At 52.1% G+C, this 21,800-nt stretch overlaps 1 protein-coding gene across 1 annotated transcript; it reads right to left on the bottom strand.

The window, feature by feature from the left end:
- Positions 1-303: 303 nt before the first annotated feature.
- Positions 304-19,680, bottom strand: LOC131216398 (putative sodium-coupled neutral amino acid transporter 11). The gene is made up of 9 exons (XM_058210880.1): positions 19,465-19,680; positions 7,309-7,365; positions 5,958-6,152; positions 2,572-2,686; positions 1,504-1,759; positions 1,357-1,427; positions 1,142-1,303; positions 773-1,074; positions 304-709 (listed from the first exon to the last, which is right to left on the bottom strand). The coding sequence occupies exons 1-9, from the start codon at positions 19,525-19,527 to the stop codon at positions 422-424; spliced, it is 1,509 nt and encodes a 502-aa protein (XP_058066863.1). The 5' UTR covers positions 19,528-19,680; the 3' UTR covers positions 304-421.
- Between the last annotated feature and the right edge of the window lie 2,120 nt (positions 19,681-21,800).

The raw sequence follows: 21,800 nt of genomic DNA, 5'->3' as shown, positions 1-21,800 counted from the left end.
TGGAAATACACCAAAAACCATGTCGTAGAAAAGGGTTCCAAAAACATAGCCTATAAATGCAACCTTCGCCTTAGATGGCCTTAGAAAGGGAGTTAAATTGTACAACAATATCAACGTTTCAAGATCGTGGTCTTGCAGGTACGTAATGCTCGATATACTTTCGTCACGCTGTAAGCTTTGTCGGGTAGAGAGGAACCTCGCTCCCAATGGAATGGAAAACGAACGATCGAAAAGCTGAATACTTATCCAAACGAATCACTAAACAAGGGTTGGTCCCACCGAGAACCAAACGATGTATTCGAGGGACCAACAGCAGTCACAATGGATCGCCTTAACAATTCTGAACATTACATTCTTTGGTTTCCGTTTACTTCGTATCGCTTTTGATTGTTGTGTTCGACCTTTGCTCGAGTTGAGTTGCTTACATCTTGTCCGTGGCGCAGTTCGGACCCAAAGTGGTGGCCGCCACGAGGGACGTCCCGTTCAGCGCTAGCTCATCGTCCTTACAGTAGCCCATGATGATACCGGTCCGGCAGTCCCCGATCAGGTTGGGCATCAGGATGGCCGCCCCGGAGATGGTAACGACGGTGCCGAACAGGACCAGCCCCACGGCCGGAAGCTTCTCCTGGCTGAACAGCGAGTGTGGGCTGAGCTGGATGTAGGCCAACCCCGGAAGGATGTACGCTAGCGGGATCGCTGCCAGCAGACCCTGGAAAAGGGAGCGGTCAGACGTGAGTCTCGGGTGAGTCCCCGGCACCTGGCATTGCCTTACGTTCAACTCGAGCACCGGACCGAGACACTCGGTGTACGGTGAGATCACAAACGCCGCAAACACAATCACCAGCGTCGTCACCATCGATTGCCGATCGTCGTCCTCGCCCGTAACGTGGCTCGGATCCTTGTCCGTGTCGTACTCGATCACCTCGTGCGAGTAGAACCGCTTCAGCTGCGTTCGGACGATCTCGCGCGAAACGAAACACTCGATCGGAAAGGTGAGCAGTATCGAGACGGAGAACAGGACCCGCGCAAAGTTCATCAGGTCATCGTCCCAGCAGTAGTTTTCCAGCAGATCACCTGTGGGGGAAAAGAAGACGGTTACGGTCCATTAGTCACGTGAAGCACCCGGGGCGAGTTAGCCTACCTTGCGATAGTGCCCGGAAGGTGCAGTATCCGGCGATACCGAACAGAGCCGCCACGAGCCAGGCAAAGCCAACCGAGATGTGCGTAACCCTCTCCCAGCGCTCCATGGTGGCGTCCTGCATCGATTGGTACACCAGGAACGTGTTGTGGTGGCACATGAAAGCTGTGGACGGATCGTTAGTGTGCCGCCTATGCAACCGTGGGGCGAATACTCACCGAACGCCATTATGCCAACGGCCGGTATGAGATCGCTGTGGGCGAATCGCCACGATTCTGGTGTGTCGGGGCTATCGGGGAGGAGGAACAGCGAGAATCAGTCGACGGTCGTCGGCGATGGTGAAAGGATTCATTGTCGCTACTTACACCACGCTGTAATCGCCCGACAGGAGCCTGTAAACGACGGCCATCAGAATGAGCACCACGCAGGCGAGGCTTAGGAAGCTGGCCTTTGCCAGCCGCGACACGTTCTTGTAGAGGCAGAGCGGTATCACGACGAAGACCGTGACGACCAGCACCACCCCGAAGCGGACCGCGCCCATCGAGCTGCCCCAGGAGGGCACCAGACGCACCAGGACCTTCGAGAGCGTATCGCCGACGACGACGTTGTACGATATCATGGCTGCAAACCGGCGATGGAACCGACAGGCGGACCGATGAAAGAGAGAGCGAGCGTTTGAAATTATGGCACCGAAGGTCCTTCCATTCATCGTCCCAGGGGTGTAGAGGGTGCCGACCTCCGTTCGGTATCGTTAAAGAGGCAGCACGCCGGGCTCAGCACTTTAATTTGAATCCACCAACCCGACCCACCCGTTGGTGAGATTTTTATTGGATTATTTACACTAATTAGCCACCGTTGCCGATGACGATCGTCCCACTGCGAGTTCGAAAGGGCCCCCGGTAAATAATCACCGGTGGGCCGGTGGGCCAGTGTGTCGCCCCCATTAGATGCTCCGTTATCTTTGCGCGGCAGGAATCCAATTTAAAGTGAAAAGTCCGCGGCGTGGAAAAGCGGGCGACTAATTTCCCGCGGAAATAAATCACCCAAGAGAGGGAGCGCGCACGCTCTGGTCGTGTTGGTGCGGGTCAAACTGGGCCAGCCGCACCTTAGCCTCCTGGAAAGTTATTTTTCACGTGTCGGGCACGTGAGCGAACTAAAGGTTTTGTTTTGTTGGTTGGTGTGGCTTTCTTTTTTGCCCACATTCAGTGTTCATTAGAAGCAGGGGTCTTATGGGTGTACGTGTGCCAGCAACTAAATTTCCAATTTTGGGATGCACATCGAAACCACGACGACCAACTCGGCTGAACTACTGAACCTGCAGTTGGGGGGATTTCGGGGGAGCTCCTAAACTATGAGTTGAGCTTCGTGTTTTTTAGCACAGGGCCAGGACCGCTACTCCCCGCTTCCACGGGAGTTCAGTTTCGGGCACTCACCTAGAAATGGGTACATAAATTGCAGCAACGATAGCAGATAGTAGCCGCCCTTGCCATACGCGGCCTCCATCACGCCCGGATAACTGAACCGTCCGCTCAGGTGGCCACATCGAACCTGTGGAGGGGAGAAAAAATGTGAATGAATGCGGGGCTCTATATCGTAGTTCGCACGGCACTAAGTGCAACGTGCTGTAGATATGCTCGATTGAGCTTGGTTCGTGTCGGGTTCCAATCGAAAAAAAGGACAACACCGTTTCGATTGCGTTCCGATGATCCCAAACGATCCGTGAAGTGGGGTACCGACGGCGCTGTTTAGTGGAGTAAGAATCTTTAAATTTGACAAAAACTAAATTAAAAAACAAGTTCTACGTTACACCGGAGTATGCACGCATGAAGTCCCCAAACTTCCAATATGTGTAGAAAAGGCAGGGAAGGATATAGAAAACAAAACGACGGCTCAGCTGAATCACATCATCAAAATATATCACGGAGAATGAAACATACAGTAATATTCTAATAAATCTAAAAAAATCTAATATTGAAAATATAAAACCCAGCCTCATCTATTACTTAGTAAGTTAATTTTAAAGGTACGTGCTTCCACTTTCAAACGCATCCAATTTTATGCAAATCGGGTAATAGACTGAAAAGTTATGCTCCTCTATGGGTCGGTAGGTTTAGTACACATGTTAGAGCCGCTAGAATCGCTGGAATGTCGCCAGGATCCTTTCGTGGCCAATTTGGGCTTGGGAAATAGGGAATAGTCACATGATGAAATATCACAAATTGACTTTTTTATCGAAACCTCCTCTGCTTATCCCCTTCGTAATCATAAAAACTTTAAACATAATCGATTCAGTACCTCTAAATAGTATTCCAGTTCTTAACCTTACCGAACCCAGCCACTGATCCCGTAGTGCGTTGCATTAAAATGTGCGACCCATTCATGGTCATTCATTTTCCCGCACTAACTTTATTGCGCCCTGAATGGTGAATGATTGGGCTTTAAAACTGCGCTTATCTTCTCTCGCGCCCGCGGCGCAATAAAATAAAGCTTAATTAGTACATAAAACATTAACCACCATTCCACTGTTTTGTGCACTAATTAAAATAAGTGTTGTTAAAATGTTTCGCCCGTGTTTCCGGTCCGGTGGGTCGGTCAGTCGGTTCGGGGAGCAGATAAATTCGCGATAAAAAAACGGTCCGGTGATGAATTATGTTAAAGCCATTTAAAGCCCACTTTCAGGTGAGTGTCGCGCCACGCCTATCGTAACTAGTAATCTGGGAGCCCCAAAAAAGGACACCAGGTGAAGGGCACTGGCGTTGCGGAACGATGTGAAAATAGTGGAACAGGCCAGGCGTTTACAGCCAGTGCCGACCAGGAAAGGGAGAAAGAGAAAAGAGTTATCCACTCGAAGCCTCCAGCGACCGTGACGCAGTGTGGCAATTTGCGAGCGAACCGTCAAGCGGATGCAAGGACCTCGCGTGAAGGGGTCACAGCGGGAAAGCGGTTTTCGGTTTAAACATTCCGCCTTCTTATATTTTATTCATTCACAGCGCCGCACGAATGGTGCCGAATGGTGGTGGTTCTTTGTTTGCTCGTTTTTCGTTGTGTTGTGCCATTTGTGTTCCCGTCGGTCGGGTTGCGACCGACCGATGGAGTACCGAAAACGGGCCGGACTGCCAGACGGATGCCGCGGGCCACCACAGAGTGGTACGTACCACAAATAGACGCGCGCGACAAACAATGGGCAAGCAAACAACAAGGAACGCGTACGTACTTGTGCTTCGTGGCCACTTCCTTCGGCTTCGGCTGGTGACTCCGTGAAGAAGCGGTGACGAATCGTGGCGCTAATTTTCTTTGCCCTCTCCCGCTAATGCGATTAAAAAGCAATCTCAATGGAAGGCTCTCGGGGCCCCATTTGCTAGCAGGACCCGCCAGGCAGCCCGTCGTTAAACGGACGAAGAAAACGGTGGTGCGGTGGTTTTAGAAATTAATGGAAGTGCATTTCGTTAAGTTGGTTAAGGTGGACGCCAAGGGACAACCGTTTAACCATCATGACCGGCTACCCCATCGGCCACCGTCAGCGTCAACAGCTGGCAAGTGATGGGTCCATTTTCCGAGCTCACAGCCCAGACTCCAACGTGTGTCTGAAGCGGGAAAGCCATCCCGAACCAGGAAGGCAGTATCCGCGGCCAATCCTATCCACTACCGGCCGAGTTGAGGTAAAACGCTAAACTTTGTCTTTCGCTGTGTTTTTTTTCTTATCTTGCTGTGTTTTTTGTGTTGGAGTCTGTGACATTTTCCCGACTGTTTTTCTCTCCCCTTTTTGCGCCAATAGTCAGCCCGGAGGATTCTTTCTGCACCGAGCAACTCCGGCGGGCACATTGTGTGCATTGTGTGTCATTAAGAAATGGAGTTCCGGCTCTCTCCCGCCGGCTGATTGTGTTGGGTCCGGAAAACCAGCGCACCTGGTCCGACGCCGGAAGACACTTTCCGTCGCATTTTTTTCGTGCCCATTCCCGCGCTTCAACAGAATGTCCCTTTAGCTGGCGGGTTAGTTAGTTCTCTGTTGCGCTTTGCTGAATAAATTATACCGATGGCCCACGGCACGGATCGTCGCGTTTCGGCGCTGCTCCGGATCGAACCGGCCGGGATGCCTCGCGCCCTTGAGAGTCGTCCTTGTGCCAGGTGCAAAAAACAGAATAAATCAAATCATTTCTGGTTCCGCGGCCCGCTATTTGTGGCGCGGATCGTGCCAAAAGCCCGGACTCGCGAAACCGAAGAACCGGGGACGAAACTTTGGTGGTTGAGTTCTCTGTGCCACCTCTGCCTAGGGGGGGAGGGGGTTGTGAGCCTTTTCATCGACTCCTCTCGACGGTAATCCCAGGGCGCACGGACGCGCGAATCCCGACGAATTCTTTATCGAAGCTCCTCGAGCCGGCGTTTCTTTTCGGTGAAACTTTTCCAGGGGTTTTCCGGAGCCCAGGACCATCCATACATTTCCATCGACCACCGACTCGCGGCGTAGACACGGTGCGTCTTGATATGCTTTGTGCTCACCGACCTACAGGCCGGCTTGATGTGGGTTATGAATTTGTAAAACGTTCGGCCGACACCGTTTCTCCCGAACGGACCGGCGACCTTGATTGCGTTCCGACGCTACCCAATTCTAAGCCAGCATCTTGTGATGATGGTCTGTGCTGGGTGCGCATTGTGAATGGGCGTGAAGATGATTTGGGTGGCGTTGGCTACATAAAATGCAAGCCCAGCCAGTATCGGGGCCAATAAAATCGGGCCCAAAAGTTGAACTGGGGGCGGATTCAATTTAACGGTTTTTGGCGGAAAGTTTTTCGATTCACGGACGCCGCCTTTCGGTACTTACCATCAGGATGAGCGAGTAGTCCGTGATCGTGGCCACGATCACCAGCACGAACAGCCCGAGTCCGAAGCCGGCCCGGTGCAGGGCGTACGGAATGCCGATGACGCCACTGCCGACGATGGAGTTGATGTAGTTGAAGGACGCTTGCGGGAGCGATGATAGGGTCGGTTCCGCCGGTTTACTACCACCCGGCTCTCGCTGCCGGGAAAAAGAACAGTCCACACGTTAGACAGGATTTTAATAAGCAATTACTTAAAGGCCTCCGTGGCCTTACGCCAGCCGGCCCGACCCGACATAAAGATGAAGGATTGTGGCGCCCAGATAAGGAGCAGACTCGTCGGGAGGTCGGGTTCGGAGGTTGGTTAACGACGATTCTCAAATAGAATAAATCCCTTCCGTAAGAAGGGATCCGGTTCCGGGGAGAAGAACCACCCTCTCATCCTTCAGCCGCCCCCCCGTCATCGGCATCATCGACGAGGTTCATAAATATGAAATTCGTATTACCCTACGGTTCAAATATTCATGCAGCGCTCCGCCAAAGGTCGCCACTAAGGTCCGGCTTCCCACTCGCCAATCACTCATGGAAATCATTCATCAGACCATCGGCCGCATCTCGGGCCTCGGCGAGTGCGAAAGGAAAATTGACAACGCAAACGCAATTAAAGAAACGTCATGTGCATGCAGGACGACATCGACACGTTCGCCAGGAAGCGGCGAAAAAAAACTGGCCCCTAGATCCTCTCTAGACGCCCGACGGCCAGAAGTGTGTACTAACGACCGGAACAGACAACAAGAGAAAAAAAAACAAGCTTCCCGCCCAGTGGGATTCAAGTTCAATCTCGGATCGGGGCGAAACGGAACACACTGCTGCTGATGGTGATGGCGATGATGACATGCTTGTGGACTGGGCTGGCAGGACGACAAATTGATAAACGCACATGTCCTCGATCAAGCTGGGCGCCATCCAGCTAGGCCCCTCGGGGGCGTTGATTGGTTTTTTCGTGTTTCGATTCGACCCCAGCCCAAGTGGCCGCCTGTCACGGACTTTTATGACACTTTACGCGAGCAGTGTGGCTCAATTGGCTTCTTCGGCCCTGAATATGGCCAATCAATCGCGAGGATGTGGCGAGGAGCTGTCGAGCTGCTAAATGAGTGGTCAAAGTTTGTCCCAAAACACGCTTTAATGTGTGTTAAAGTTTGTGTCGGACGAGCACAAACCTTAAGCAAACATTTAAACGGAACTCGCCGCCCAAGGGTAAAGCCAAAGGATATGCTTTTATTGCGTGTTGGGTGTGATGGGGTCCGAAACCCGGGGCGTGTGTGATGTAGTGGGTTGGCTAGTCGAAATATTTACCTTCATCAACGAGTTGATGTCATCGAACGCGTTCACCTCGGCCGAATCGTCACTGCCCTGGAACGAGAGGAGAAAATCCTGGCCATTATTTCCGGCCAGGGAGAAAAGAGGTGGCCCGGTGGGGGGAAAGCATACGCCGCTGGATCCGGGCCAGGCACACTTGACGGTCAAGTATTCGGGACCGAATCCCAAGCGCTGACACCTTCTGTGGGTTTCAATAACGGGGTCGACCCATAAGAAGTCCATCCACGCGAACACGTATTCCTGGTTGATGGTGGAACATTCTGTGGTTGATGAATTTTGTGTGATAAAAATCTCTGGCCTGCGCTTGCGGTGCGGTGTGATTTTTATTCTCCCGCCAGTCTCCCACGGAGTGCTTTATTTATTCGCCCATTTATCCTCTTACGGCCATCCTCATGGAATAAACAGCGAGACAAGTTACGTCAAGCGAACGGGGCATTAGAGGAACCTTGCAGCGCAGCGGAACCTTGAAATGGACCTCATACGTACATTCCGACCCGACCCGTATTCTAATGCGCCCCGGTACGGCGATTTGCTTGAGCCCATACTGCCGGGGTGCCGGGCATGCATACCAATGTTGCGCCGGAAGGCCAAAGGACAATGACAGAGTGGGTGACCGGCAAAGTTTGCCCGGGCGCGCGCATTCAATGCGCCCGATGGCACTTATGATGAACGGCAAAGTTATGGCCACCGTCGCACTGCTACTCGCCCGGGGGGAGTTCATCCTGCCGATTGCTAATGCTTCACATTGTATCGCTGATGTCCCGACCGTACGATGGAAAGTATTGCCGGAAGGATACGCCATCTACGGGGTTTAAACGCCACCCAGCGCCAAGCTTCACGGGCGTACCGTTAAGCGGCTTTAACCACGCGCACCTGGAATTCCCAACCGGTCGCAAAATAGAAACCCCCGCATTTAATAGTTATTCAAATTTATGGACAGTCTCTGCCGCTGCACTCCGATGCTGAAGTAAATGGGAATGAATTGCTTTCGAATAAACGGCACGGTGCGAGTGGAAAATCCGAGCGGTATAAGGGGAGGCCCCGATATCCCGGCTCTCGGCATGCCGGTTGGCCAGGATTCCGAGTTAACGCCCACCTGTGAGGGCCACTGGTACTTGTTAGAACTTTAATAACATTTCGCGAAAGTTTTCCCCTCCAATTTAGGGATTCGATAGAGGTTCCTTATTTTCCAGCCCCAGGCTTCATTCATAATTAAACGACAAAGAGCAAGTTTCGAAACATTCCGGAACCGTTGTCGGGGTTCTCCGGGGGTGACTAACTTAGATACCTGAGCGAGGTGTCCGGGTATCGAGTTCGAGTAAGATGCAGCTCCAATAAAAAGAGGATCAACTAGAAGCCATCATAATCCGATAATCTTATAGAGCCGCACCAGTCAGTACCTACGGAAGAAGAAGATGAACTCGCACCGGTCTCTCCGGTCACAGAGGCATTCCGAATCGAAGCGCTGGCGACATAACAGCAGCAGCAGCAGCAGCAGCAGCAGCAGCAGCAGATTGTTTGTGACCACCGTTACGTGTCCTGAATCCACTTCTGTGACGATGGCTCGGGACGGCTCAGCATCGTGGGCGAAGCGGGTTTTATAATCGTCCTGCTGGGAGCATAAACAGCAGATAAGCAAACCATCATTGTGTGTGGGGCGGAGGATGGAATGTCGAATTTCTTCACGCAACAACACTCGGGGAGGCCCAGGATAGAAACCATTTAAAGTTGTCCGACGACATGACGTCACGGTCGACAACGACCACTTGATGTGACAACTACGGCCAGCTGGAGTGTAGTCGTAAGCAAGTGCTGAGGGCCAAGAATTCCAATAAAAAGACGGTCGTTTGGACGGGCAACAGCTACCATTACCATCACCGGAGAAGCTCCCTCATAAGACCGGCTTCTTCATCAGACGAACTGGGGTGTCCGGTTTTGACCTTTTTCTTTCGTAGAACTTTCTGCCCGTTTCCATTCAGCCATTCAGTGCCGGATCATTTGGTCTGGGCTTCCTTTCTCCGTATCGTGACGTACTTCAGTATTATGATGCGTGAAAATGGTGTAATCCCACGCCGACCAGGATGGAGCAGGAAATCCGGTCATTCCGGCTGCACGTTACATGACCGCATCCACAACCGAGAAACCACGTTCGTGCATTATTCGCGACCGCACCGAGAGAACAACCCGCCCGGCTGTGGTTGGCTCCATCAGTTCGGTTTATCCCACTTCTTTTTCCGTGCGTGCGTTAGCCCATTTTTGACGTGCGTGGTACGGCGGCCTATCCTTGCTGTCGATGGTCGTCCGCAGAAACAAAAATCACGCACCGAAATGAAATATGTACGTAAGCCCGCGGCTAAGATTTACGATCCAATTGATAGCCTGCCGTGTAGCGGTTGCTGCGTTTTAACGGGCGAAGCGTCCTTTAATCATTTGCGCTGACAGCACAGCGCAACTAGTAGTAGGCTTTGGTAGCTCAACTCGTCCAGTTTTCTAATATTGTACACGACTGTGACGATTGTACGTGGAGTGGAAAACTAATATTTTCGGGCCACAAATTGATGTGCAGTGCAGTGGAAAACAAATTACCCATCCGAGGAGAGAATCCATCGCAACGAATTACTTCTTCCTGCCGGCGGCCGGGGACTGCAGCTGCTGCTATGAAGCTGTGCCAGAGATTGCTTCGATTGTTCCGAGTGCACCTGCAAACCTGGGATCCTCTTCTGGCCGGGCCGGTTTTTTTTTCTCGGCCAAACCAGGCAAGTAAGCGAACCGTACGCCATTTACGCTCCGTGTGCCGTAAGCGTAGACCCCGGCAGCTCCGGCGGTGTGCCTAAAGATGCTCCTGACAAGGCACATTATTTACATGCAAATGGGAAAGTGGAAAAGAGTTTCTGCCGGCGAACCGACGACGGGCCATCTTAGCTGCGAGTCCCGAGTCTCACGGTCGTTGCACGTTTTACTGCAGGAAACTCAAAGTGACGTGTCGGCCGTCGGCAGAAGCTTTGGGCTTAAAATCGGAAGCGGGCAAAACGTTGACGAAAGTCGGAAGAACATTTGCCATTGCCGGTGTCGCTTGATGGATCGGACGCTTTTGGTTTGCTTTCGGGCAGCTTTTTTTTCGGCCAATCCGACAGTGACACCGATGGCAAATATTTGTACGGAAACCACCTGCTGAGAAGGGTAACGGTTTGAACCTTTTTTCAGGCCGATTGGCAGCTCTTGATTCATTCGCATCCTTCCTGGTCCATGCCGGTGAGCCAGTTTCCGTTGTCAATCGGAACGGCACACAACGACAGGACGTTCGACAGCTGGGATGGAAAAATTAAAAAACGATCATCTGGCTCGATTGTTACCTGAACCGGGTCCCGCTTTGCCTTGTGGATTAGGTTTTGATGCGTTGCTCCCTTTCTTTTTCAATTGCATTCCACGGCTCTGGAGCGCAGCAGACACAGGACGTGTCTCGGTTTCGTTCGCCCGGAACATCGTTCGCACTTTCGATGACAGCAGGTGATTTCTTTCGCTGCGGGATATTGCAATCAGAAAGCGTCGTCCAACCATTTCTTGTGGTCGCAACGAATAGGAGTACGCAGTCTATCGGCGCTTGCGGATCACTGTTTGGTGCTGACAAACGCTTCCCGATGCTGTCATTTTTCTTTCACAACTCATCTCTCCCGTTTCGCCCCGATTGATCGGTAGCAATCATCGATCGAACCGGAAGCGGGCGAACAATGTGCCAGAACCCGAAGGCACGGCGTCTTAGTTCGTGCGAAATGATCAATCCCTAGATTTGTGCCCCTTCATGCCCGACCGGAGCGCAGCGTGGAGTGCAATTGCATTCCGTAAATAGGGGTTTGTATGAAAGAAGGCACACACTTGAAGATGGATTGGTTACGGGGTGCCTTTTTCCTTCTTTCGTAGCGCTACGGAGTCACGTCGTAGAACCGTGGCTCGGAGGACATGCATTTTCTGGGAAAGAAATCGATCTCGGCCCGAATGCTTGAATCGCACGTGCTGAGCAACTCTCATTATGGGTCGTTACACGAGAACGGTCCCGGGTAAATGGGTTCGATTACGCCCATCGATAGTCTGCCCGGTGACGAGCTGCAATCAGTGTTCGGGGCAACAATGTTGTGATGATCGAATTTACAAAACAAACCCCTGAAGAATTCCTGGAGAATTCTAGGGGAAAAGCTCCTACGCTCCTTCTTCGAAATAACGGCATAAAAGTGAAACATTAAAGGGGTTCTAGGCACAAACAAACGACTGTCAACAACGTGCGGTTCACTGACTGGTGCCTCATCACTCATGTACGGAAAGTATCATGTATCTACAATAATTACATCATTCCGAAGCGAAGATGACGGCCCGATGATACGGCAGAAATCCGAGCCCCGTCCATCAAACCGGACGCCCGGTGTGGCCAGCGCTGCCGGAAGGGTTCGACTTCGTGCGATTTAATTGCATTTTTGATATCGCTTTAATTAAATCGACTCGTTTATTGATGGACGGGCTAAAGTAAATGGTGCATTACTGGTGCGATGGCGCTTAACGGTGCGTTCCAGGACCACCAGGCTTGACACCAGGCACCGGCGCTGGGCACAAGCTTGAGCGTTACTTTTACCCAACCACCCGCCGGAAGTCCCGTGCCAGTGCACGGGAAAATTATAATCCTCGCTCAAATTAATGTTTCCCCTGGTTCGCCGGGTTCTTCTGCCCACCCGCCGGGGACTGAAATTGGTCGATTGTTGGTAAATTGGAACCCCCGATATCGCCGATGGCTCAGCGGGAGTTTGTGCGCCGGTAAAATGTTCATGAACCCCGCGGGATATTGGAAAAGTTGCACAGACCGTGGTTTGGGAGCAAAAGTTCGCCAGTTCGTGACCGGTTTCGATTAATTATTGCCCGAATTTTACATCTGTGATTGAAGGGATATTTTTTTACTAAGTTGAACATCGAACTGCGCTTTCGGGCGGTTTTTAATTCAATTTTGAGTGCTCAGATTGTCAGATTCGAGAAAGAATCACGGGCCAACCCTCAGTGCTCCCAGACGGCAGTATTGTTTCGATTATCCTTGATGATTCAGTCACAAACCTGTTCCGTTACGGTTGCCAACGGAACACCTAGCGTCGTTCAGACCACGTCGTAATCGGTCGTGCTCGGGGCGGGAATTGCCGGCCATCATGAAGTTCATCGCCCACATGACAACCTGGGCTCCAGCCCTACCGGTACCTGTGTGCGCTTATGTGTGTATGGAGCTTGTCACGGCCAAAAATTAGCTGCCGACCGTTCAATTAAGCACCCGGTTGTTAGGTCGCTAGAAACTTGCGGAGAGAAAACACCGAAATTCCCTCAAAAACTTGAAGCAACAAGCGCGCTACAAGCGCAACTCGTATCACGTTACGGAATGTGCTTCGTTCAATGTTTTATGCTCTACCGGGGAAGTTTCCAGGGATGCCGGAGCCGGACACCCCGAGTGGGCACGTATCCAATAACATGTTGCTCGTGCTCACGCTTTGATCGTCGGCTTGCCGTTGCCGTTGTGGACAAAAAGGGGGAAACCCGAAAAAATGTGAGCGCCACCAGGCGTCTCCATTCCAACGGTTAGCCGCAGACCCGGCCGTCGCTCGTTCTGTTCCGGTACGGAAAGAATGCAACCCGACCACCACCACCGAGCTCGTGGAAGTTTGTAGATTTGGGTGAAATCTAACCCCGTTCTTGGCTCCGCGCGCGAACCGGTTTCCACCGGATACGGACGACCCGAGCACGGGTGTCAAGCTGGCGCACATAGGAAAACTCAATTTGTATTCATTAGGCTACCGGAGTCACGCCGGCAGACGAACGGCGCTAGTTAGGCGCTAAGGGGCCAATGAACTAATTCATTTTATTATCTCCTGGCGGGATGGGCGTTCGCCCGGACCCTCGTGAGCTTTCGCTTCAATGTGCCTTCCAAGGAAAGGTGAAGTTTTCTTCGTTCAAATTACGGATCAAAGGAGATCCTAGTTTTAGGGAACCGTGTTGAAGTGGGCCACACACAAACATATCTCAACCCGTTCCGTGGCGAGTGGTGAACAGATTTCAGTCCCGTTAAATTTTTAAATCGTGCTCGGCTTGCAGGTCAGCGCCTAAATGGCGGCAATCGGTTTTGCAGCCACAATCTTAAAGCGATCGCGACCGTTGAATTCCAAGAATTTGAGCACAGTTAACGAGAAAGCTGTTAGAAAAAAGTTCCATTCTGCCCTCGAAAGTAGGTGTCAATGTAAGTGAAATATTTATAATTTTCTACTCAGCAAGGGGCAGCCACAACCAGTGCGGTGCCGCCGGCCGACGAAGAGGCCAACATTCTTGAGCGAAGCGGTTGAAGGAAGTAGTCGAAGGAAGGGAAAGCCCACCGGGACTGGGTTGGCAATGGCGTGATGCTGCATTCCTCGGTGGTAAAACGAGAAGCAAGAGAGAGGGAGAGAGAGCCAACGAATGAATGAATTTGGGACGTGACGGGCGAAAAACTCCACCGTACTTCATTCACCGTAGGACAGACTTCACCCTATTGAAACCGTTCGCCATTTTGAGGCTCCGTGGCTCGTTTGGTGTTGCCTAATGTTTCGCCGCAGCTTTTTATCTGTCTCTCGCTCACTCGCTCTGTCGCCAAACCACCAACCGGATTCAGTCATCATGCTGACGGCACGCCAACGCCATTGGAATGTAATTTATATTATGCAATGGTATGCCACGCGGGAGAATGTGCCGGAATTTCCACCCACGGCACCCACGGAACGGGAGACATTTTTCGGCAACAAGCCAGCAGCGAGAACGGGGCTGATGGGGCTAGCTTTTTCGTTTCGTTCAATTAAATTATCGATTCCCGGCGAGACGCAGCTTGCCACCGCTGCGAATGGCACGAGTAACGTAACGAGGTGTAAATGGATAATTTCTCATCCATGGTTTATGAACTGGGCCGGAACTTGGTTGGGAGGCCACCGGCGTCAGCATAAACATTTTAATGACAGCCCATAAACGAGGAGCGAGCGTGAATTGGGGACACTTGGCACGTTGGAATCGGCAGGACGTGATGGCAGGAGTTAACAAATTCCATTAGCAAAATTGATCCACCGGAATCGGAACTTTGCAACTGATCGGTCGACATGGCGGTCTTCGTTAGAGCTACCTCCAGACGCTCTTTGGACTATATTATCGTAATTGATGATATTAAATTAGGAGATAAAAGCGTGGCCCAGAACACCGCCGTTGTTCCCACTGTCAATGCCGGCGATGAGCGATCGAGCGAACTCCTTCCACCAATTATCACGGGGACATTTTGTCCCGCCCGGGATCGTAAATATCCACCGTCCCCATCGGGCATCGGAATTATTAATGTGCAGCAATCAGCAGCAGCATCAAAAACCGACACCCCCAACCGACCCGAATGCTCAACAGCTCAACAAACAAATAGGACGCCTCCGGCCGGCCAGGTGTTGGCGTGGAAAATTCGCCCCCCCCCCCCCTCGGGGTGCTCGGTGAAAACGGGCCCAAAAATGTAAGGGGCGGCCACCGACAAGCGTTCAATTTCTGACCGACGTGATTTGGTTGTTTTGGCAAGGATATTGCGGCCCATTTCACCCGCGGAGCCGAGAAGGACGTGTGGACGCCCACGCCGACCTCGAGTGGATGAACATCGTTAACAACCTGCCGGCCCGTTAACTGCCCAAAAGGCATACACGGCCTGCGCATGTATGTATGTGAACGTTGAACTTTGAGTGTCCCAGCGGGCGGTGAGCTGTGCAAAGTTTGCTCGCGGGCGGAACGCGACCGGCCGGCTGGAACCGGAAGATATGTTTATACTTTTGTTTACAAATCGTTTTATGTGTACGAACCGGAGTGCCCCCAGGCTTAGGTTACGAGCTGGCGGGCCAAAGGCTTCGAACGGTGGCGTGTCCTGACCCCGCAACCGGCAACACAACTCGTTTCTTGGGATCCCGGCGGCCTGCGGCGGTAATGATGATTACTACCGGACATTGCATTTAATTGTCCTACAGCCGGCGTTGGCCGGGGGATGGCCAGTTGGCGATGCGCGTCCCGATTTGGGATCTCCCATTTTCCGGCCCGTTTAACACTAACGCACTGTTGAATGGCACTGGAAGGAGTGTTAAAAAGCTTGTTATCGAACCGAACCGGTTTACTGTGGGCGGGCAAAAGGCTCTCTCTCTTTCTCGGGCTCGTCGTCGTTCAATTTGACCTTCTTTCCATTAGTGGGCCCATTTTCCAGCAATCGACAGCATGTTTAATTATCACGAAAGTTTCTTTCTATTTAATTTGGTGTGTGCTATTTAAGGTCAAAACTCAAGCTACCGCCGAGAAGATCTCGTGAGCCTACGCGCCGTGCAGCCAACAAAATCTAGTAGGCAGAGAAAGTTACCTAACTGCAAACGTAGTAACGAAATCAAATCGACGCAAGTCAACAACTCAGCGCCAACGTCGACCAAAACGTTGCTGTCGAGAGCAGCACGCCTGACATTTCAGCGCCGGGCCAAGGCTTTGGAAAGGCAAAGAAAAGTTTCCGTTTGCTGATGGTCGGATGCCGCCGTTCACGTTTGTTCTCAGTCGAAAGCGGAAGTGCGTAGGAAAGCAATCTCAATTCACGAAATTCAACGTCAGAGCAGGAAACCTTCGCGGACACCGGGACGGAACAGCTTCAGCCACACCGGTCACATCAGAAGCGAATGTTACGGGGACCGGGAGAAAAACCTTCCTGGCTGGCGCTTTGATGCGGCACACGGGCAATTCCGGTCCGTGCGGTCCGGTTCGAACGCCTCCGTCAAATCGTCTCACGGTTGCTTCGAAGAATCGAGGCAATTAGAAGGACACCAAAACGAGACCCGAACGACGGTCAAACCGAGCTCCCGAGAGTAGACCCTGCTTATCTGGCGACCGGTGGTGCTAGGGGACGGTTTTATTCTTACGTCAAATCCTGCTTCGGCTCCGGCCGGGGTTGCGATTCATCTTCGTTCCGTTCCGGTCGACGTCGAACCGGGCGAATTGTCTCTTCCTGTTTTGGGGGGCGCTTTTTCTTTTTAAAGAAAGAGCAAACAGCCCATGCTGTGTGGCCCATGATTGATGTGGCCGGCGGCCCGCCGTCAGGAGTGCTGCCTTTTTGAGACAGCCCCCGGAAGCCGAAATTCCGCCATTACTTTATGTTGTATGCTTCGTGTCTTGCCGGCATCGGTTGGCAGTGCGGTAATCGATAATCTGAGCGGGGCTGAGTGGGGCGAAATCCCTCCAACAGCTCGTACTCCCCGGATGGGTCCCCGGAGGAGAACCTGCTGAGTGGTATCTGTTGCCAAGCTGCGACCATAATTTCCCTCGTGGTGTCGGTGTGGGCGTGAAGTAATTCGCTTCCGGTGCGCACTGATTGTGAAGTACGAGGAAATTCACCGAAACGCGCGTGGCAGTGAATCCTTGTGAGGCACACATTAAAGCGCCCGACGCCATTTCATTCACCTTTCGATGGCCTGCGGCCGGTTCAGCGTTCATTCAGCTTTTTCCGTATTTAGCCACTTCCGGTCAGATGCCGGAAACTGCCAGAAACCAGCACATCCTCCAGCTCGGCTTGAGCTTCGGATGATTTCAATTATGGATTATTTACTTTCACTTTGCATAGAAATGGCACCATTAGGGGTTCCCTCGGTTTAGCATAGGTGATGTACGTTTTGGGGCCCTATCCGACGTTGATCAATTTGTTGACTCTCCCTCTCTCTCTCTCTTGAGCACACGTTTTTATTAGCATTGACGTGGAACGACCCACCGGAGACATGGTAAAATGAGAACGGTCAAATCCATCGACTGGGCAGATGTCCGGCTCATCCTCTTGCGCAAGGTGGAAGATAGATCGAAGCGATTGAAGCCCGAAACGAAGTTAGTCCACACCGCACAAACACCAAGCTGCCCATTACAATGCAATGTGGCCATGCAGGACACGGCTCGAACGAGGTGCTTCACTCACAAAACTCTGCCTAAGGCTTGATGATGCTGTCGCTCTTCGTGCTAATCACACGGCAGCATGTTGGTCTGGCAACAGGCAGGACTCCAATTCTGGACCGACACGTCGTATTATGCTTTTAAATGTGTTTGACCACAATTCTGGCGATGGAATTCTGGACCTTTTGTAATCTAAAGCCGGTTTTAAACGACCTCAATAGGATCTGGTTGTAGCAGTAATGTTACTACTTCTATTATTCTTGGGCGCGGGCTAAATTGAGCCTCGCGCGGGTAGTGGAATCTCCCGCACACACCCCGTCGTACATGATTGAAAGCATTTAATTGCAACCTATTTTAATTTCCGCCTCCGCGTGACCCGATGGTATTAAAATTACGGACGTCGTGCGCCAGTAAACGGGCGTCCCGGGCGAACGTTGGCGCGTTACGTGCCAAGGAGACGTGGAAGGCGAAAGGGTTGGGTCGAAGAGTCACGCCAAAGGTTAGCCCGATCGTTAGCACATTACGCTGTGCGGCGCTGTGTAATCACGCCATTGGACCAAATCGGAAATACGTCATTAAAACTATTTCCCTACTCTGGGACGGGCCAGTAGTCAGGGTTCGGGGTTTTCAGATTCACTGGGGATCCTTTGTCCCTGCGCTTGGTAGGCAGATGCTGTGCTTTTCGCATCAAAAGCAAGGTAAGACTCTGGCACCGCACGGCAAGCCAAGACAGATTGACAGCAATTGGATTAACAACTGTCAGCGGTGCGTGGGCCATTCGCCAGGTGGGTGCTTCCCACCTGGGACGCCTGGTTCGTCTCCGAAAGGGCCAAACTCGATTACGATCGTTTGCCGCAAGCGAATCGATTTCTCGAAACCGAAACCACTTCCCACCGCCGAGTGAGTATGTGTTTGATTAGGCTCAGAGGGCCCCAAAAGGGAGCTGTTGGAGCTTTTTGAGGCTGTTTTCGGCTTATTACACTTCAATCGATGTGTTCCGCAATGTGGAGAGCAAAAACCATACGGATGCGGTCTCCTGTGCAATGCAAATCCTTGGACCAGTAGTGCCCCATTTCAGGGATTGGGACTGGGGCATCGGGATAAAGGGACTGGCTGGCCGGGTTTGTTTGCGGGCGAGTCGTTTAGGGATTTGAAGAAAACTTTTAAGGGATTCGAAGAAGGTCCGGATATTTTACGACCCCTTTGTCAGACCTGGCTAAAAGCCTTGCGTCGATTTCGCGCGCGATTTGTTGTTTGATTTACGACCAGGCGAATGCCAGCTGGCACTCGGCCGAGGCAGCTGCCGATTACGAGGAGATAATGTACCATCCATCTCGTGGGACCATCGAGTAAATTATGAAATTCGGCTCCCGGTCCCGTCAGTTTAATGCCTCTCGGAGGCTTACCCATTACTATTTACGAGCCTGCGGGACTAGGCTTCCTCAAAGCCATCGGTCCACAAATCCTGGGATGCTCGACCCAAGAGTTTATTTTGCCCACGGGTAACACTGTTGCTAAAAATATTACCCGGTCCGCCTCAGTGAGTGACACAATGTTCACTTTCCGGAACCTGCGCGTATGTTTGCGACATCGGCGATGATGGAAGCTTCGATCATCAATCCTTCTCAGGCGGACCCGCGGAAGTGGTAGACGGAAGAGGGGGCCCCAAAAGTTTTGCGCAAAGTTTAACAGCGCCCGATAAAGGTCGTACAAAGTTGTTTGCTTCGCATAATTGGAACAGTTCCACTAACGATACCCTCGATGGTCATGTTGGTTGGTTGGCCCAAATTTTTGCTCCCAAACCAGACCGCCGATGACGGTCGATGCAGAAGCTGTTCCTGGGAGATACCACTCGCAGGACTACTATCGCCCCGTGCTGGAGCAGGTAATCCATAAATTAGTATGCTATCAACCTTCTGCCTCGCATAGAACAGTGTAGCTAAATGAGGACGATGGCCGAATGGCTGGCCGACTGGAGTCCGGATTTCGCCCGACGGTGTCGAGGGGGCAAGTGTTTGCCTAATTCATTTCGTGCCCTCGTGGACCCCGGACAGCATAATCCCTCGCAATTGCCAGGCACGAATAAATGGGTGAGATAAATGGCCGAATCCCGGTACGCTTCCCCCGCCGAGGGCATCCGCAGGTTCGTGCGGCTCTATTTACTTGTCGTTGCACCATGTAGCTGAACTCGGACACGGTGTTCTTCTTGGCGCTGCTCGACTCCATGGCGCGCTGAGCGTGGGAGCGTTCGTTTCCGCTGCACCGGAGTGGCTGTTAATTAGTGGTTCTTGGTTGTGCGATTGTGCGTTTACTGCCCGTGTTTTTTGTGCGCGGTTTCTGGCTTCTTCCACGACCTAAGCACAGCCCGGGACAACGTTTCGCACACGTCCGACACGCGACTGCATACTAGCCCGCGCGAATCCTTAGCCCACGAAAGCACGGCCTGAAGAAGCAAACGGAAGCGCTCGTCAACTTGTCACCGACTTCCTCCGGCACTGCACGGCACACTCGCACAATTCCCTGTGGACACCGCCAAACGGATCAAACGCACTCACGAGACTAACGCACTGACGCGACACCGGAAGTGTGGACGCGGAAGCGATTTCTATGCAAAAATCAGCGCATTAAAAATCGGCCAAATCGGTTTCGTTCGAACGCCAGGTGTCCTGTCCCGAAACGCTGAGCTCGGGGGCGATAGAATGGAACAGGATCACCCACCCGGAACGGATACGGTGAGTGAGAGCTCGAAGTGTGAAGTGTGCCAGGTGCCAGTGTGTGCGTGGGGACAAGGAGTCGTGGTGGCGTCCGCGCGCGCGAACTTCCGTGAACCTCCGAAGCTCCTGGAGCAACCGCGACCGGGACCGTCCGCACGCGACGAGAATTCACTGCAGTTTGTGCGACCGTTAGCTGCCCCAGCTGCGCTAGTCCTTACCGAGTTGACGATGGAGACGCCAGCGTCCTTCGTCGAAGGACTCGCCGCTCTCGGGGGTGTCGATTAGTCGGGAAGCGAGAGCATCCTCTCACTGTTCGTTTATCTCTCGTTCGCTCTCTCTCTCTCGCGCGCCGAGGGCATCTTCCGATTTTATGCAACAGGATACGGAATCGGTACCAGCTGGACTGTCAGGTGGCCTTTGGTGTGGGTGCAAGATAAACACGCGTTCGCGTTTGCGCGAGTGTTCGCACGCCACGCCACGACCACGCGGTTGCCCCGTTGATCTTGACATTCAAAATCTGTGCTCGGTCCGCACACGCATACAGCCCTCCGAGCGTAAGCTGATGTAAACAAACCGACCCACCTGAAAGCTCGCGATTTGTTCTAATGTGCGGTGTTCTAAAATTTTTCCAATCGCAGGAAGCTTTCGTCGAGCTTTCGCGGCTCGTTGCGGTTGTGCTTGGCAACGCGCGATGTGAAGGTTTGGGAAAAGTGTGTTCGTTTTATGAATGGCCGATGCCTCCTTCGATTTCATTGATTGGACCTTCTTTCGGGGGAATTAAATGTGGTTTTTTGTACAATTCAAAGCTAGGGCTAGGACTTACCTTAGATCTCTGATAATTAGTTGACATCAAGTAAAACTCAACCGAATGTGCTACAAAAGGCAAGCTAGAAAACCGAATTAATACACAACATTAACGGCAATAAAGGCAACATACATCTTCCATTTCAATGTCGCTCAATTAGACTAATTGCAACGGGGACCGCCTCGCACTGGGAGCGTATCGAAAGTTAAAGGCGCATCAAGGTGAAGTTCGATCGGCCGCTGAACGCTTTTCTACACCCAGCCTTGGGCCCAGCATCACGTGATGCGCAGCGGTAATTACATCGGTGGCGGCGTGCAGCATCCATCGTTCGTCTGCCTCTAAGATTTATCCTTCAAAGTCGGACTGCCGATGGTCACGGTCAGCTGAGTTTCGAACGGCCAGGTGTCGGTGGCAAGCATGCACTTGTCTCTCGGTACAAAGTTCAGCCGCGTTCTAAGGCGAACCCGGCGATACTGTTTAACGCATCGCCGCAGGAATTGACACTCGAGTCCCGGTCCACCTCCTCGGTCGGCCCACAAACATCGGCCGAGAACGGCTTGGATCGGCTTGGGTCGATGTTTGCCCAATCGAACACCACTCGATGCTCGTCATTAGCGTCCACTCGGCTCACTTGTTTGTCGTTGAATTTGTCTACGCATCACCCGGCCCGGGAGTCCCAGCCGATCGGTGGGCCATCCACGATGCCACGATAATCCCAAAAAAACATTCGTCACTGTTTTTGTTTCTATACTTACTTCTATCGTCTCTAACTCCTAACCAAATACCAGCAGCGGCACTAGCAGTTGTGCTCGTGGTGGTTCGTCCCGACGTCCCCGGAACAGCACGAGAACTTACGCGAAGAAAAAGGAGCCTTTTTTGTGTCTTTCAGGCTGTGTGGAAATAATTGCACACCGAGGATCGGATTGTACGTAAACGAACAAATTGGACAAATTGCAAAACAATAATCACACACCGAAGCG

Source organism: Anopheles bellator, chromosome 1 (genome assembly GCF_943735745.2).
Source record: "Anopheles bellator chromosome 1, idAnoBellAS_SP24_06.2, whole genome shotgun sequence".
NCBI classification, from domain to species: domain Eukaryota; kingdom Metazoa; phylum Arthropoda; class Insecta; order Diptera; family Culicidae; genus Anopheles; species Anopheles bellator.
The sequence above is the reverse complement of the archived record's forward strand: the minus strand, read 5'-3'. Positions and strand labels throughout refer to the sequence as shown.